This window comes from Plecotus auritus (genome assembly GCF_963455305.1).
Source record: "Plecotus auritus genome assembly, chromosome: 12".
NCBI lineage: Eukaryota > Metazoa > Chordata > Mammalia > Chiroptera > Vespertilionidae > Plecotus > Plecotus auritus.
The window spans coordinates 26,594,960-26,612,772 of record NC_137778.1 but is presented as its reverse complement, the minus strand read 5'-3'; the positions used below and the strand labels follow the sequence as shown (position 1 = coordinate 26,612,772).

The window sequence follows — 17,813 nt, the reverse complement described above, 5'->3', positions numbered from 1 at the left end:
TGCATCTATTGCCTCTTTGTTCCCATACAGTTAAGTTTGTTTTCATTTTTTTGGTTTAAGGATTGGGTTTGGGTATTATTATCCCTTCTTTCCATATGGTGAATTGCAGCACAAGGCAGGAAAACAGTCCCCCAAAGGGCCCCGGTTTTGCGGCAGCCATGGCTGGGCCTCCCAGGTTCTGAGGGCCTGATCCTGTTTTTTCCCCTGGTGTTGCTGAGGGCAGTCAGAAATTGAAGCAATTTCTAAGCTCTGCTCCTAATTATAAGTCAAGGTCATTTGTACCTATTTTGACTACATCATCCCTTTTAAGAGAATTCCAAATACACTTTCCCTAAACTAGTGTTTCTCAAACTTGGGTATATGCAGAAACCCTTTAAAAGAAAATAATCCTCATCATTTATGAGCATAGGCAAACTACTTTTATTCATTATCTATAATAATAAAAGCCTAAGCGACCATCACAACCGAATGGACGACCGAACAGGCTGCATGGGGCAACTGGACCATCAGGAGGGTTAGTGAGAGCCGACCAAATGACTGAGCAGCAGCAGGCTGCGTGGGGCGACCAGGCCAGCAGGGGGGTTAGTGAGGGGCGACCAGGCTGGTGGGGGGGGGGCAGTTGGGGGTGACCAGGCCAGGAGGGGGGGCAGTTAGGGGCCATCAGTCAGGCAGGCAGGTGAGCAGTTAGGAGCCAGTGGTCCTGGATTGTGAGAGGGATGTCCAACTGTAGGTCCAAACTGGCAGTTGGTCATCCCCCGAGGAGTCCCGGATGGGAGAGGGTACAGGCTGGGCTGAGGGGACAACCCCCCCCCCACCGTGCATGAATTTTGTGCACCGGGCCTCTAGTATTATATAAATATGTACAAGCAGTTAATGTTTTATTTTAAATATCTGTAAGTAAACACCTTATTCTTGTCAATCTGTATTTAAAAAATAGCAAAACAAGTCAAATTCAAACAAAAGTATTTTATCAAGAAATTTCAGCTGATCAACATATTAATTATGTTTAGCAGACATAATTAGCTAGTCATCAGGAATGTGTCTGGCCTCAAGGCATGGGTTCTTTTGTGATTGGCATGCCTGGGTTACCCTGTGCTGTGTGACCCACCTCCCTCCTGCCACTGTTATCCCATCCACCAGGCACTGTTAAGTCATTGGAGGAGAGTACATTACAGACATGTTGATGTCTGTCTCTGCTTTTTCTCATCAGTTAGTACAAGCCAAGTACTACAACCCTGGAAATGCAAACATGGGCATTGAAGCTGAATGCGTGTTCCCTTATAAAATGGTGACTATTCAGAACATCCCATACGCTAATTTTATTAAATACCAACACAGATTTTCTTTTTCATTCTCACAAGACCTTACAGACTCTAGGGGGTCAGGGGACTCTAGTCAGAGAAACACAACCCTAAACATAATGCTTAATGACTCAGAGAAGCAGCCAGAGTTTTCCAACCTAGCCTTGGAGTAGGCGGCTACCCATAGGGATGATTTAAGGACAACCCAAGGGTGTCATCCCTACCAGGCTGCTAAAAGACCCGAATGACCCAGTCTTTTCAAGTAGAAGATTGAAAGCTCACTTTAAATGCAAATATATTGCCTGGGAAGAATAATTAATGAAGTCTATTCTCTGGTTGACATTAATTTGTTATAAATGCAGTTATGCATGAAACAAAGCCCAGCATAATGAGTCATAGCATAGGTGAGTTTGATTGCATCATAAACCAGCATATATTATGTGTCTGCTAATCTCAGGGATTTACAGGGTTAAACTGAGTCCCTATTCTTGATATGTAAAACCCAGTGGGTACTACAGGGCAAGTGGAGTGGGGAGGAGAGGGAGCTTTCTTGGGATGTAGCAGGGGCGAAGCTCTAGGCAACAGCAAAAACAGGCCACCCAGGCCATCTGGTTTGGAGCCAGCAAGACGCAAAGCTGCCTGAATGGCAGAAGTTTGGAGAAAGAAAACAAATCTTCCCTACTTTTTAGTTTCCCAGCCAGTGTTGCGACTCTTACTTTTTTTATTTTATTTTTTAGTGTAAGGACGTATCTGTAATTATTGTAGATGATTCTTTAATTAGGACATTTTTTCTTTTTTATTCATTTTAGAACTTATATCTCCCCCAAGTACTTTTCTTGATCTGTTCTGAACAATCCATTGTAGGATACAGGGAGAGGGAAGGGATTCAGGTCCCTCTTGGCCACATCTCTTCCCCACAGATCTGGACTTCTTACACATCTGCCTTGAATAAGAACACAGAGTTTAAAGTTGCAGAGATTGTTCCACTGCTTGAAGCCCTCCTGGCTTGATAGTGTTCATGTTTGTGTTTATCTGCTGGGCATGTAATGAACTTCCTGTTTCCCCTTCATAGTTCTATTGCTCACCAGTGTAAAGCTTACTGTTGAAAATATGTTGGAGAGAACCCTTACTGTCTTTATAGGTGGGAAGGGCATGGGGAAAAAGGTTTCCCCCAAGGAAAAGTAAACAAACATTTGTCAGGAGTGCATGAATGCACAGCCCTCTGCAGGATCTCATTTAAGCCTCACACCTCTTAAGAGGCATGAATTATCACCTCCTTACAGAGAGAAGATAAGGCTTACTGAAATCAAGTGCCTTTCCTGGGTTCACATAGCTGGTGTCAGAGCTCATAGGTGAACCCCTGTGTTTTCAATTCCAGTCACGTGTCCTTCCCATCCCAGTGGTCTTCATCTCTCAGAGACTGGGGACAGGGCAACTTCAGCAGGCCATGAAAGCAGAGAGCACTTCTGGCTTGGGGAGCTCTAGTCCTTCCCAGTTACAAATAAATAGGCCACTTCACACTCCCTTTCCCTGTCTTCCCTCCACCCTCTCTTCTCTCCTTCTCTGTGCTGTATTCTTCTTCCTCACCCTTTCCCCAGAAAGCAGTGGGCAGCCTAGGCCTAGGCACCATGATTAGGATCGATGGAGGGTCTTGCACCCTTGTCCAAAGCCCTGTCTGTGTGGACATGTGTTTGAGCCCATGGTGGTGCTCACACCACCAGCTGTGCTTGGAGCAATCCAGCTCAGTGTCATCTGAAGTCCAGGGCTGCTTCCCCGAAGGCACATGGAAGGGGCCCCTTTTCCCTGTTCCATTTCCAAACTACACTCCCTAAGATCACAGGGAGGAGGGCTCTCACTGGAGCACAAAGGGCACTGCCTCAGCTCACAGACCATTTCCCTCCCAGGAGGAACACATTGAATTATGGGAATATCAGCAGAGGGAGGGAATGGGGGTGAGGGAGAGAATTAGCTTAACCTTCAATGCAAAGGACTTCAGAAAACTCATTTGGTTAAATGCTTATCCTTGTTGCTTTTCTCCCCAATGCTGTCTCTTTTTGAGTGTTGCTTTGCTAAAATGATAGAGTGAGAGGAGAAATTTCCAGCTTTGATTTCTGTTTGTAGCTTGGTGACAAATGATGGGGGTAAAACTCAAACCATCCATCTACTGAGTTCTGGGAATTGTCAGAGGGTTTTATTTGTACATGCCTCCCTGACCCTCATTTTCTCAGATAAGTAAAAATTAAGCTGCATTTGTAAACAAAGTACTTTTTAGTGTTGATTTTTTTAACAAATGAATGGTATGTTTAGCCAAAATAACACTTTTATTTAATACTAGAGGCCCAGTGCATGAAATTCATGCATGGGGGGAGGGGGTCTCTCAGCCCGGTCTGCATCCTCTCCAATCTGGGACCCCTTGGGGGATGTCCCTGTGGGATTGGGCCTAAACCGGCAGTTGGACATCCCTCTCACAATCTGGAACCGCTGGCCCTTGCCTGCCTGATTGCCCCTAACCACTTTTGCCTGCCAGGCTGATCGCCCCCTAACCACTCCCCTGCTGGCCTGATTGATGCCTAACTGCTCCTCTGCCAGCCTGATTGCCCCCAACTGTCCTCCCCTGCCGGCCCGATCACCCCCACCTACTCTCCTCTGCTGGCCCAATCGCCCCCAACTGCCCTCCCCTGCCAGCCTGATGGCCCCCAACTGCCCTCCCCTGCCCATCTGGGTCACACCCAACTGCCCTCCCCTGCAGGCCTGGTCACCCACAACTTCCCTCCCCTGCTGGCCTTGTTGCACCCAACTGCCCTCCCCTGCAGGCCTGGTCACCCGCAACTGCCCTCCCCTGCCAGCCATCTTGTGGTGGCCATCTTGTGACGATGTGAGGGTGGCCATCTTGTGGCAACGTTGCATGAGGGTGTGACGCCACCTAGGCTTTTATTATATAGCTTAAGTATACTCAAAGGGCTATGAATAGAGATTTTTGTATGATGAATATGCACTTTAAAGCCCTTGCAAAGTAGGCATAAATTCAGAGTCCCTTTGTAATTTCACGTGCAGCCATGGAAGTCAGAGTGGAGAGATGTTGCTACCAGGAATCCATGTCATGTCACACACTTCTCAAGGACAGCAGTCACTGCTCCAGACTTGAAAGTTTCTCATTTTTATTTATTTATTTTTTTAATATATTTCTTTATTGACTTCAGAGAGGAAGAGAGAGTGATAGAGAGATAGAAACATCAATGATGAGAGAGAATCATTGATTGGCTGCCTCCTGCACGCCCCCCACTGGGGATTGTGCCCACAACCTGGGCATGTGCCCTTGGCCGGAATCGAACCTGGGGCCCCCCAGTCCGCAGGCTGATGCTCCATCCACTGAGCCAAACCAGCTAGGGCTAGTTTCTCATTTTTAAAAATGCAAGTTGTGTTGCCTGAGCACACAGAAAGAAATGAGAAAATGAGACTCTCGAGCACTTGAAAGATGCAAATTTTAAAGTGCTTGCAGGATGTTTTGCCACACTGAGTACATTTTTTCCTTTCTAGTAAATGGAAAAGTACGGGGACAAACTAAGTCCCCATACTTAGCTTACTAGCAGAGTAAACTAAACCCACAAAGCACACTGCTGTTAGAAAGGTGGTTGGTGATAGTTCATGAACAGATGTGGCACAGGGAATTCTTCTTTCTGCTTTATTCACATCTGAGCTTGTCTTACGTTCTTTCTTTCAATGCTGCTCGAAGGCCATCCTCACCTATCCTTTGGATGTTATTTCTCATGTACATAATTTTTTTCTGGTTAAAGACTCTTTCTTGAGTGAAAAGTTCTCAAAATTCATAACTGCATAACCGTATCTCACACTTACCCATAGTCAGTTCATGGAGAATTTAAATTTTTTTTTAATTTTAACTTAAATATTTTTTTAAATGTAAAGATTTTTTTTTATTGTCTTTTAGAAAAAGAGGAAGAGTGAGGGAGAGACAGAAACATCAATGTGAGGGAGAGACAGAAACATCAATGTGAGAGAGAAACATGGATTGGCTGCCTCCTACACGCCCCCTACCAGGGATGGAGCCCAAAATATGGGCATGTACCCTGACCAGGAATTGAACTGGCAACCTTTTGGTGCATGGGACAACGCTCAACCAACTGAGCCACATAGGCAGGACATAAAAAATTTTAATTTAAAACTTTTTAATTAAAATATTTTTAAGTTTTTTAAAAGGAAGTGTTGCTCAGAAATTAAGCGGGGGGCGGGGGAGGGGGGGGCGAGTAAATTGCTTAAAGAACCATTGGAGGGCACAGCACAGAACTAGCTGAGTTTCCAGAAATGGGCTCCAGATTGAATTTCAGGCCTAAAGGCTACGCAGTGAGGAAGCTGCCCCATAGTGTAGCTTCTGGATCCAGAGCCACACCTTCTATGCCTTGATCCAAGCCAACCAAACAGGTGCCACCTACCTTGCTGCTCTTGAATGTGACCCACTTCTTGATCAGAGTCTTGCTGAATACATCAGATTGGCTAAAGCCATGGTTCATCTGGAGCCCTAACTCCGCTAGCAAGATAGGGAAGGGAAAGAAGACTTTGAATGGAAACCGAACATTACAAGGAGGTTGCAGTGGGTGCTGAGATAGCCCAGCCTCAGAATCCACTTCAGTTAGTAGCTGTGATACAGCCTGTGCCATTCACTACTTGGAAGCTCAGTGTGACAGGTGAGGCTTCCAGGATATAGGTCCTCCCTGCAAGGGGATCAGTTGAAATGTTAGATTACGTGGCATCTCCTCTCCAGAGAAGAACAGTTCAATATCCTGCCTGGTGTGGGCAGAGAAAGCCATCTGGCTGCTGGCATTTTGGGACAGGGTAGGAAAGGGGCTTGAAGGACATTTTAGTATGAAGACTTTCACTGAGTTCTCTTGTTCTTAATCCCACTTTTGCTGCCCACCCTGCCTGGTATCTCTTGTCCAAACTTCTTTTGTCTATTTTTTTCTCTATGGAAATAATCTGCTGTCTCCTACTGGGGTAGGAATGGGCTGCCATGTTTAGAGGCGGTGACCCTGGGTCATCCATTGTTCTGTGTACTTCTCTGTACAGACCCTGCCTGATCCTGCTGTCTCAGCCCCACAGATATATCCCCTCTTATGGGGTACACCAGGTGCCTCCAAGGACAGGACCCAGCTGGGGTGGCCCCTCCTCCATCTTCTCCCCCTGTAGACATCTGGGGGGTAGCCCCTCTCTGTATGCTAAGTCAATGGATGGTCCTCTGTCTGCTTTCTCTCTTTCAAAGTTTTTGGGAGATCTCTTGTCCACTGTTTTCTCCCCTCCCCTTTTCTTTGTTTCCTACTGTTATCAGAGTGGGTTTGGGGAAGGGAAAGAGAGATGTGCATGTGATTGACCTGCCAAGCTTAGCCATAATCCTTTACATTGATTATTTATTACATATATCATTTTCAGTCTTGTGTATACAAATACTCATGAATATGTCTTTAAATATAAGAATATAGAGATTATAGGTAAAAACTTGTGAATACAATCCTAATGCTCTCACTTTTAAATTATAAAAGTACTTTTTTGTTTGTTTTTAGTCTGAGGAGAGGAAGAGTCCACATTTCTAGGATACTAAATACAAAAACAAAAAGTAGTGCTGCCCGAGAATGCCATCAGAATGGAGAAGGGAGCCCTCCAATGGGCTCTCATGGCCAAGAAGGCTTCCTGGAGGAGGTGGGAATTTAACTAAACTCTGAAGAGAGAGAGGGAATCAGAAAAAGATCAGGTTTCTACTTGGGTATTGGCAAGTGTGACTCTCTTTCTCTTACCTCATGGACATATGGCAGTGTGTTCTCCATTGAAGGATCAGTGTGGGTGCAGAGGGGGCACCCCTGAAGCCACTGGTGTGTAGACCATGGCATTTTCTTGGACCTACTAGAGCAGCCCATCAAAGTTTCTTCAGTGCCCAACAGAGAAATCTAAAGAAGTGTCATTTACTAGCAGCCTGCTGGCTCCCAGATGCTGCTCACTACTCAAAGTGTAATTCTGATTAAAGCAGGGAATTAGAGCCCAAATAAGAAGATGGGTAGTTTATATTATGAGTTTCATACTTGAACATCTCTATAGTTATAACTTCTTAATAGCAATAAACACCAGATTTTAGTTTTCAACAGCATGTGGAGCTAGTATTCTGGTATTCTCAATATTTTTATAGCTTCTCTTTTTACTTTGATATTTTGCTTATTTTTTAAGTCAGTCATCATCTTTAACTTCTTAAACCAGGCAAAGCAGAATGTCAGCCCATGAGGGGACTCAGTCTTATGTTCATTCCACACGTGTTTGTTGAATGTCAACTATGCCACCAACACTAGGAAGGAAACAGTTGCTTTCCTCCGAGAGTTGGTGATTTGATCGTAGTCAGGACCTAGAGAGAAGCAGGGGAGCAAGATTCATAAACGATGAACAACAACAAAGGTAATAATGTAATAGTTTCTCTCTCCGTTGGGAGTTCACCTGGCAGTTGGAAAGGCAGAGCATCCACACACTTAGGGGAATCATCTGCACACTTAGAAAACAAAAGGCAAAATAACGAACCAAGTATACAGTGCTGTCGGGATCAGACAGGTGGCATCATAGATATAGTAGCAGAGGCCTGAGTGGGTGCCTGGCCATGGCAGGGCCTGATGGCTCCAAAGGACTGCATACTGGGGCAAGTTTTTGGTGGACCCATCAAAGTGCCCAATCAGGTAGGCAGGGCATGGCAGGAGTGCTTTGAATTGGAAGGATTTTCTAAATCGCATCCATGGTTCTAAGAGACCTGTTTGCTAAGAAGTCACAAGGAGCCAGATGGTATATACTAGTAAGCATGTCATACAGGGTAGTGGTTGGTTTTTTGTTTGTTTTGTGTGTGTGTGTGTGTGTGTGTGTGTGTGTGTGTGTGTGTGTCTTTTGGCATAGAATTTTTATTTGATTCTATGGCCATTCCATAATTCCTGTCTCCCTTCACCTTGATTCCTCTGCCTTTTATCAATCAGTTCACTCACTTCCACCTCAGACCACATTCTCACACATTGGATGCATCCTCTTTTGGCCTCTCCTATTTCTCCTCTTCTAACTTCTGCCAAGTTACTACAAGGAAAGAATCCTCTCTCGTGGAACAAAGAACCCCCATCTTTCTGGATGCCTCCTATAGAAGTACTGCTGGCAACCGTCTTCCTTCGAGGAAAGGAGAAGTACTATGTTTAAAAGTGAAGAGAAAAATGTTGACTAAGTGATATCAGCTTCTGAAGCTTTTGAAAATATGCAGAATTTCATATCTGAATCTTCATTAAGAAATAATTTCTCATAATATGGAGGACCCTCAAAAATGTAGAAATAGAACTACCATAGGATCCAGCGATTCCACTTCTGGGGGTACAGCCCCCCCCCCACCCTTATATGTGGCTTTACTTTTTGCAGTTTCAGTTACCTGAGGTCAGCTGTGATACAAAAATATTAAAGGAAAAATTACAGAAATAACTAATTCCTAGCTTTTAAATTGCATGCTGTTCTGAGCAGTGTGATATAATCTCGCACCATTTACCTCCATCCCTCCTGGACGTGAATCATCCCTTGTCCAGCGTCTCCACGCTGTGCATGCTCCTGCCCTTTAGTCCCAAGTAACCACCTTAAGCGATGAGATTGACTGTCACAGTTATCCTGTGCTTGTGTTCAAGTCACCCTTATGGTAATGCCTGATGTGGTGTCACCAGGCCCACGTCATTCACCTCACCATGTCATGTTAGCATTTTATTATCTTGCATCATCACAAGAAGAAGGGTGAGTATGGTACAACAAGGTATTTTGTAACTTTTTTTCTTTTTCTTTTTTTTTTTAATATATTTTATTGATATTTCACAGAGAGGAAGGGAGAGGGATAGAGAGCTAGAAACATCGATGAGAGAGAGACATTGATCAGCTGCCTCCTGCACACCCCCCACTGGGGATGTGCCCGCAACCAAGGTATATGCCCTTGACCGGAATCGAACCCGGGACCCTTCAGTCCACAGGCCGATGCTCTATCCACTGAGCCAAACCGGTTTTTGGCACAAGGTATTTTGAGAGAGACTGCATTCACATACTTCTATTACAGTGTATTGTTAAAATTGTTTTATTTTATTTTTAATATTTTTCTGTGCTGAAATTTATAAACTAAACTTTATCATAGCTGTGTTATAGAAAAAAACATAGTATGTATAAGTTCCAGTGGTTTTAGGCATCCACTAGAGGTCTTATGCCCCAAAGATAAGGGGGAGCTACTATATATCCAAAAGTGGCGAAAACACTACCTTGAAAAGATACCTGCATCCCCATGTGTACAGCAATATTATTTACAATAGCCAATACATGAAGCAACCAAAGTATTCACTGATGGATGAATAGTTAAAAGAAGTTGTGATATTGATATATATGCAATTGGGCTATTCAGCCATAAAAACTATTTGCGATAACATGGATGGGCCTTGAGTGTATTAAGTTAAGTGAAACAAGTCAGACAGAGAAAGATAAACACTGTGTGAGCTTACTACATGTGGAATCTTAAAACAAAAACAAAACTAAGCTCAGTAGAGAAAGAGATCAGACTTGTGGTTACCAGAGGCAGGGCATAGGAGGAGGGGAAATTGGGGAAGCTGGTCAAAAGGTACACACTTCCAATTATAAGCCCTGGTGATGTTATATACAGCATGGTGACTATAGTTAACTGCTGTATGACATATGGGAAAGTTGTTAAGAGAGTCCTGAGTTATCACAAGGAGATGTTTTTTTCTTCTTTCTTTTCTTTTTATTGTATCTATATGAGAGGATGGATATTAGCTGAACCTATTGTGGTAACCATTTCACGATATATGTAAATCAAGCCATTATGCTATATGCCTTGAACTTGTACAAGGATGTATAGCAATTATTTCTTAATAAAACAGAAAAAATAATTTAAAAAAATCTTTCTCTGAAATTTTACAAGAGCTTCCTCCAAAATGTGTGTTCAACATAAAATGTTTAAAATATTTTCTTTCTTATTAGAGGCCTGGTGCACGAATTTGGGGGTGGGGCCGGCCGGGGAGAGAGGCCCTGGGTCATTGGCAGGACAGCCCTGCCCCCTGGTCAAACTCCCGGTTGAGGGGACAATTTGCATATTGCCTTTTTATTAAATAGGATTTATTTACAAAGATTGTGAAAACTCTACTTTTAAATTATTTCTTTGCTAATGCATCCTACTTAAACAATAGAATTGACTGAACATTCTGAGCGCCAAATGAACAACCTTTATACAAAGCGTTTAATGTGGTACATTTATAAGATGAAGGTGTCTCATAAAGTGTAATTCAAAATAAATAGAATAAATAATACCTGTTGTATGAATTGAAAGGTGAGAGATGGAGGAGTGACAAACTTGGGAAAACTTTTGCACTGAGTAGAACTGGAGGTAGATGCTAAATAATAGATGGATGTGGTAGAAGTTAAAAGGGTATTTCAAGTTGGGAACAGACTCTTGGCAAAGGTGCATTTGGCTGAAATGGAGGCTTCTTATGGAAGACTAAAGGAGATACTGACAAATCAGGGTGGAAGCAAATTATAGGTGTTTTCCAATTTCATATTAAGGAGTTTTGTGGATTTTCTTTCATAAATAATCGAGAGGTATGAAAGTTTTGAAAGACTATAATGAGTTTGATAGAGTAGTTCTAGATATTGCCCTCTGTGATGACGTGAGAGGAATTTGATGGCAAGTAGACCATTTATAATCATATGTGTATGAGTTGCCGGGGACCTCAGTTAATGTCGTGGGAATGTCAAACAAGGGAGCTGAAACAAATGCTTCAGATGCAGTGCTGTAGTCTTGATGTGGTAAAGGAGGTAAAGGACGACATTCCGGATGAAGCTGGGGCTGTGAGGGCCGAGCCCCTTGCACAAATTTTGTGCATTGAGCCTCTAGTAATCATTATAAAAGTATTAATGAGATGGTTGACATTGTTTTTCTCATACTGAGTCTTTGAAGCCTGGTGTGTGTTTAACACTGAGAGCATATTCCAGTGTAGCTACAGTTCAAGTGCTCTGTAGTCACCTGTGGCTGGTGGCTACAACATTGGACAGTGTGCTATTAGACAGTTTAATAAAACTTACTAATTTATGTAGCAGATGTCTCAAATAAGCTGGTGCTAAGACTCACTGTATGGGAAATTATAATTTCTGCTTATCCTTTATCACTTCTATTCCTTTTGTTTATTTTAGCTTTTTCATATTTAAAATGTTCTTTTAGCCAAATATTTTTCCCCAAAGCACCAAAAATTTTAGAAATATTCATGACATACCATTTCACTTCTCATTTAATTCTCCCTTTGACTAGCAACTTTAATTAAACAAATCAGTCTGAGTTTCTTTGTTCTTCCTTTGTCAATCTTAAAACTCTTGATTATGGAAGAATTGGACAATACATCTTCAAAACCCTTGGGTAAACGACATTTCACTTGGAAATGAAACTACAGTACATTTTTCATGTTCCCCTGTCTGTCTGTGTATTTCTCCAGTGTTGAATATTGACATCAACTTGCTGGATTTTTGGTTGTTGCTATATGCTAAAGAATGAAGTTCAAAGGAAGCTTCCTTCTATAGAAAACACGCCAAGGACATTGTGTTCCATCTTCACAATGAAATGCAGATTTCCATTAAAAGGCAAATCCATCATTTCAAAAGGTTGACTAGGATGGTGCATTAAAAAAATCCAGCTGCTTAAATTTAGGGCATTGAAAAAGGGCTAAAAAATTTTCCCTGGGTCTCAAGCATTTTCATTTAATTATGGATTTAATAGATTTTTATTTAGTCTATGATCTTGCCTCGATCTTGTGTTTCAAACACATCACTCAACTATGATATTTCACTTATTTAAATGATCTATGTTGCTGTTAAGAATATCCTTGAATTTGTTAATGTAGTATTAATTTTTGCACAAGAAATATTGGAATCTTCTTACAGTGCTTTGCTTTTTCATGCTTGTTCCTAGGCTTCCTTCACTCCCATTTAGTTTCTTCGTTATTTTTGTGGGTTTTTTAAATCTTCTTTGCAGACGTTGTCTGCCAGGACAGCCATTGTGTTCTCCAACCAACTGCCTTCAGCTTCTTCAGTCACCTAGTTCTCTCTGCCACACCACTTGAATGTGCTCTGCCAACTGTTTTCTGAGCAATTTAGGAGTAAGAAGTGGCAGAGAGAATGTTACTCCCGATGACTCTCTGTGGGTGTGCAGACATGATCCCCACCCGCTGGCCTGGGAGCACAGATGAGTTCTGCTCTCCACTGCTGAGCCAGCCACAAATCCTCAAAGACGTGCTGTAGGGGCCGAAGGAACAGCAAAAAAAAAAAGGCTTATGTCAGACATGTCTCTACAGTGTATGTGTTCTCCACAGGAAATACGTTAATAGTTGTTTATTAAAAGTCATGGCTAAGTCTCCATGCTCCCCTCTTCCAGAGGCTAGTCCTGCTTTTTCTCAGGACCAGCACCAGAGCTAGGTCAGGGCTCAAATGCCCCAGGAATGCATCCTGACTAGGTTTCCTAGATTGAGTGTTTGGCTCTCCTATTATCGTTGGCTGTTAAGCATTTGTACATATGATAACATTGCCCCTGGGCCAGTCCCTGAAAGTAATTGTTTCTAATAATTGCCACCCAGTATGTTTTACTAAGATCCATTTGGTGTCATTTGCAGACCTCCTCTCTCCAATGTCCATTTTCTTACTAAAGAATTGTTAATTTTGAAAAAGACTCTATTCTAGTTAATATCAGCCCACTTCTAATGTTTTGCTGTGTTTTTCTCTCTCTCCAAGAGCTCAACAACTGAATGGCATCGTTTTCTTTTTCTGGAGCCCCTTTTGTTCTAGACTTAAATGAAGGAAGTATGGCTGTGCTTCAGCATAGTTTATGGGGGCATTTCATGCTGGGGTCCTTGTGCTTCCAAGCCCCTGCCAGCACTGGCTATCAAAACTGCTTAGACTGCAAATAAAATATGAAATGAAATCCATCTGGCATTTCTCATTGAATTAGGACCAGAACATTTTTGTTAAATATTAACAGATGGCTAAATTCTTAATATCAAGCTAACATTTGAAAACATCTAAGGGGACCCACATGAGGAAGAAAGGATAGAGGCCCATGTGTTTTCTCCATCGCTGAGCCCTTCCTTCCTCTAGCCTTTCCTCCCCTCTTTCCTCCGACCATGTGTTGAGAATCATTGGAAATGCCTATCTCAGATAACTGCTCTTCTTTGGTACCTGGTATCAAAATATTGTAATCAAATGTTGGCCAGCTCAGGTGAAATGTCACCATTGACATGCTTCAAGATCTTTTATTAAAGTGCTCTCCTCCCCTCCCCCCCTCTTTTCTCTCTCTCTCTTAATAGGAAAAAGAAAAGAAGTATATGCTTCCCTTGGACAACCTGAAAGTTAGAGATGTGGAAAAAAGCTTTATGTCCAGCAAGCACATCTTTGCAATCTTTAACACAGAACAAAGGTAAGAAAATGGAGCAGCTCTGTCTTCAGATTCCCCCCCTTGAATTTCTACATGACCCAGAGATCATATTTGCAATAGTTCCTTTGGCCCCACCTTGAAATTTGTTAACTCATCTGTTTTGCCTTCATTTATTTTGTAGTTTTTAGCTTCTGCCATAGGTTATGGATTCTAAAGATGAAAAATTAGCGTAAAAAGGATCTTCAAATATTAATTAGTTTATTCCCTGCTTTGCCAGGAGCCACCCCCATCACGCTGCTTCCATTCTTAAACTACATTTTATTACTTTAACGTCTTCCTGGCCCTGAATTTATTGTTTACTTAAAGATTACTCAGCCATAGTTTTAATGATATTTGTCTGGCATAATTGGATATCACTTAAGACCTTTTCCTATATATTATGACTAGATTCTTGCATTGGTGAATAGAATTATCCAGTTAACATGAAGACAAATATATCGTACTTTACAGTTTTTCCAAACACATCTCATTGTCTGTTTTTGTGTGTGACAATTGCCCATGAGGTTAAAAGATAGAGTAGTATGCTTACCATTTTATAAATTAGAAAATGTAGCTCAGAGAGGGTAACTGACTTTCTTAAGGTCACAAAATTAGAGCATTGGAAAGCTTAAACCTGAATCTTTCTTGTCGAAGTTGTATTTCTTTCTTTCTCTCTTTTTTTTAAACTGCCACTCACCTACAATAGCAAAACTTAATTTGGGGCTGATTATCCCAGAGTGCCATGGTTGTTCACTGAAAGAAATTAAGCGGTAAAGTTAAATAAACAAATGGAGAGGTAACAGAGAACACGGACAGAAAGGTGTAAAAGGGCGGTTACAACTAGGCAAGGAGAACATGGGAGATCTTTTCCAAATGGAAATGCTACAGGAAAAAGCTAATTAATTTCTATGACTCAGTTTTTAAGAGACGGAGTCATCAGCTGTGGGGTCCAATTTTAACTCATCTTTCCAGGCCTTTTATCTTCCTTTAGCAATGAATGAAGTGCCTTGATTAGGTTCAGTGACTGGCCCAGGGTCAATCACACAGTGAATCAAAATAGCAAAATGAGCCTTTTTCCTACATTCCCAGTCAGTTGCTCAGAGTGACTCATACAAAAATACTTACAAAAACCACAAGAGCAAGGCATTTAAAGAATCAAGGGGACAGCAAATTAGATATAACTCCCCTATCAAATACTGAGATGGGATTGTTTTTTAAAAAGACTTAGAAAAAAACCAAAACATTAGTAATAGAAAGAATAAAAAGGTTTCCTGGAGAGAGCAGTAGCATGTCTTCGTACTGGGACCACACTCAGTGACTTGAACACCTTCCTCAGAGCAGTGGGGAAGTGGGTGGTCCTAAAAGAATCATCAGGGGGTGCTCAGCCTTCTGGCCTGGATGCAGAATGGGAAGTGTGACTCCCACACAGGAGTAAACTACAGTCGGGTCCTTGGTCAACCTGGAAAGTTTAGGTTCTAAAAGGGCGTGGTCCTTGGCCAGTGTTGCTCAGTGGGGTCACAGGTTTGATTCAGGTTTAAGCTTTCCAATGCTCAGTGGGGGTCACAGGTTTGAGTCAAGGGCATGTACCTGGATTGCAGGTTTGATCCTCAGCCCATCAGGGCAATTGTGGAAGGCGAGCAATTGGTGTGTCTCTCTGACATCGATGTCACCCCCTCCTCTTTCCATCCCTCCCTTTCTCCCCATCTACTCTCTCTAAAAATCAATGGAAAAAATATCCTCAGGTGAGGATTAACAACAACAAATACTGATAATATAGCTGTGTCAAAATAAAAGGACTTGATACAAAGTAAAAAAAAAAAAAATCAGCATCTTTTTAGATGAAATACAACTGTGGATTTTAAAGAGAACAAAAGACACCAAGATAAGGAAACTCTATAAACTTCTAAAAATACAGGTATTCTGGAATACTAGTTCTCAGCAGGCATTGAACTCTTCAGTTACTTCTCAGAAACCTCAAGAGTGCAAGGATGTCCCATCTACAGGCATTTTTACCAATGTCTCTTTCTCTGAAATTGTGATTAGTTTTCAATTAACTTTGTACTGGTGAGGACCTCTAGTAAGTACAATGTTGAATATAATGGGAAATCTTTGTCTTATTTATATTTTAAGGAGAATTATTTCATAACTACTGTATATTAGGCAGCTATTATGTGCTAGGTACTGCTCTGTGTTCTTAAAATACATCTGTGAATAAAAGGGACAAAAAAGATGATACATTTTAGATTATATTCTAGACAGGGAAGTTGACAGGGAGACAGACCAACACCATTAAGAATCTCACTTGCCTGGCCAGTGTGGCTTAGTGGTTGAGTGTCAACCTATGAACCAAGAGGTCACAATTTGATTCCTGGTCAAGGCATGTGCCCTTGTTGCAGGCTCCATCCCCAGTAGGGGACGTGCAGGGGGCAAGCCAGTCAATGATTCTCTCTCATCATTGATGTTTCTGTCCCACTTTCTTCCTCACTGAAATTGATAAAAAAAAATCTATAATAATAAAAGTATAATATGCTAATTAGACCAGATGTCCTTCCAGACAACCTTCTGGATGAAGCCGGGGCTGCAAGGGAAGCCTGGGTCCCGGGTGCCAGAGGGAAGCCGGTGCCTGCAGCTGGGGAAGGAAGGCCTACTCATGCATGAATTTCCTGCATCGGGCCTCTAGTGTGTGTGTGTGTGTGTGTGTGTGTGTGTGTGTGTATATATATAAAATCTCACTTTATCAGAGGGGTGTGAAAAATCTCACTTTATGATTGTGAGCTTTATTATTCTAATAAGTCTATCAATTTTTTCTATATTTATTTTGAGGTCAGTCTGTTACTAGATTCTTACAAGTTTAGAATTGTTGTTTCTTCCTGGTGACTTTCTTTTAATAATTTTGTGGCAACTGCTTTTATTTCTAACAATGATCTTTACCTTAAAATTAACTTTGTCTGATCATAATATAGTTACACTACCTTTCTTTTGGTTAATATTTGCTTGGTTTATTGTTTTTACTTTCTTTGGTCATCAGTCTTTCTGTATTTTTATCGTGTTTTTCCTATAGCACATAGCTGGATTTGTTTGTTTCTTTTATTTAATGTAAGAGCTTTTTCTTTTAACTGGTGAGTTTAGCCCATTTATATTTATTATTATCATTACTGATTATTTGAATTTATTTGAACATCTTATTTTAGTCTTTTTCATTAACCTGCCTTTTCTGTACTTGTTTTTCCCTATCTTTCCTGACTTCTTTTCCTTTTACTTAGGTTAATTAATTTTTTCCCTTGGCTTATAAATTATATACTTTATTTTTAATCTTTTCGTATTCTTTTATTATTTTTACTTGAAGTTTGAAGTTAGTCATTCTAGTCTTTTTTTAATGACCTTAAAACACTGTAGCTCTACTAATCTTTCCTGATTTCCATATTATTATTACCCAATATTTGAGTCGCACCTCACTTTTTTACTACTTTATTTCATATTATAATGGTTTACATGGATAGTGATTGTTTTGATTTATCAACTTGTTTTTCAGTTTCTTTGTTCTCATTTCTTCTGCATCCCAGTGTTTAATTTTGGTGCATTCCCCTTCACACTAAAGTACACTCTTTGGGAATCCCTTCAGTGGCATATTGTTTGGTGTTTGTTTTCCTGAAAATGTTTTATTTTGTCCTCATTATTGAATAATACTTCAGTTGGATATTAAATTATGGGACGATGGTTCTTTTATCTAATACTTTGAAGTCATTATTTCCCAACATTCTGGCTTCTGTTCTGTTTTTGAGAAGTTAGCTGACAGTTTAATTATTACTTCTTTTAATAGATCATCTGTTTTTCCTCACTGGTTGAATTTAAGAGCTTTTTTGTCCTTAGTATACTGAAGTTTCAATACAGTGTGTATTTTGCTTTATATTTCCTGCTTGGGATTCATTGTGTTTCCTAAATCTGAGGATTCATGATTTTAATTGAGTCTGAAAAAAATCTATATCATTATCTCTTTAACTTTTATCTCT

At 41.1% G+C, this 17,813-nt stretch overlaps 1 protein-coding gene across 4 annotated transcripts in view; it reads left to right on the top strand.

Moving 5' to 3' along the window:
- The window catches only part of DNM3 (dynamin 3), a 386,126-nt gene that overhangs the window by 257,635 nt on the left and 110,678 nt on the right, over positions 1-17,813 (top strand). For all 4 annotated transcript variants that reach the window (XM_080649442.1, XM_080649441.1, XM_080649440.1 and 1 more), the window contains one exon: positions 13,697-13,806. In XM_080649442.1, coding sequence (XP_080505568.1) covers positions 13,697-13,806 — 110 coding nt within the window. The remainder of the gene's footprint in view (positions 1-13,696; positions 13,807-17,813) is intronic.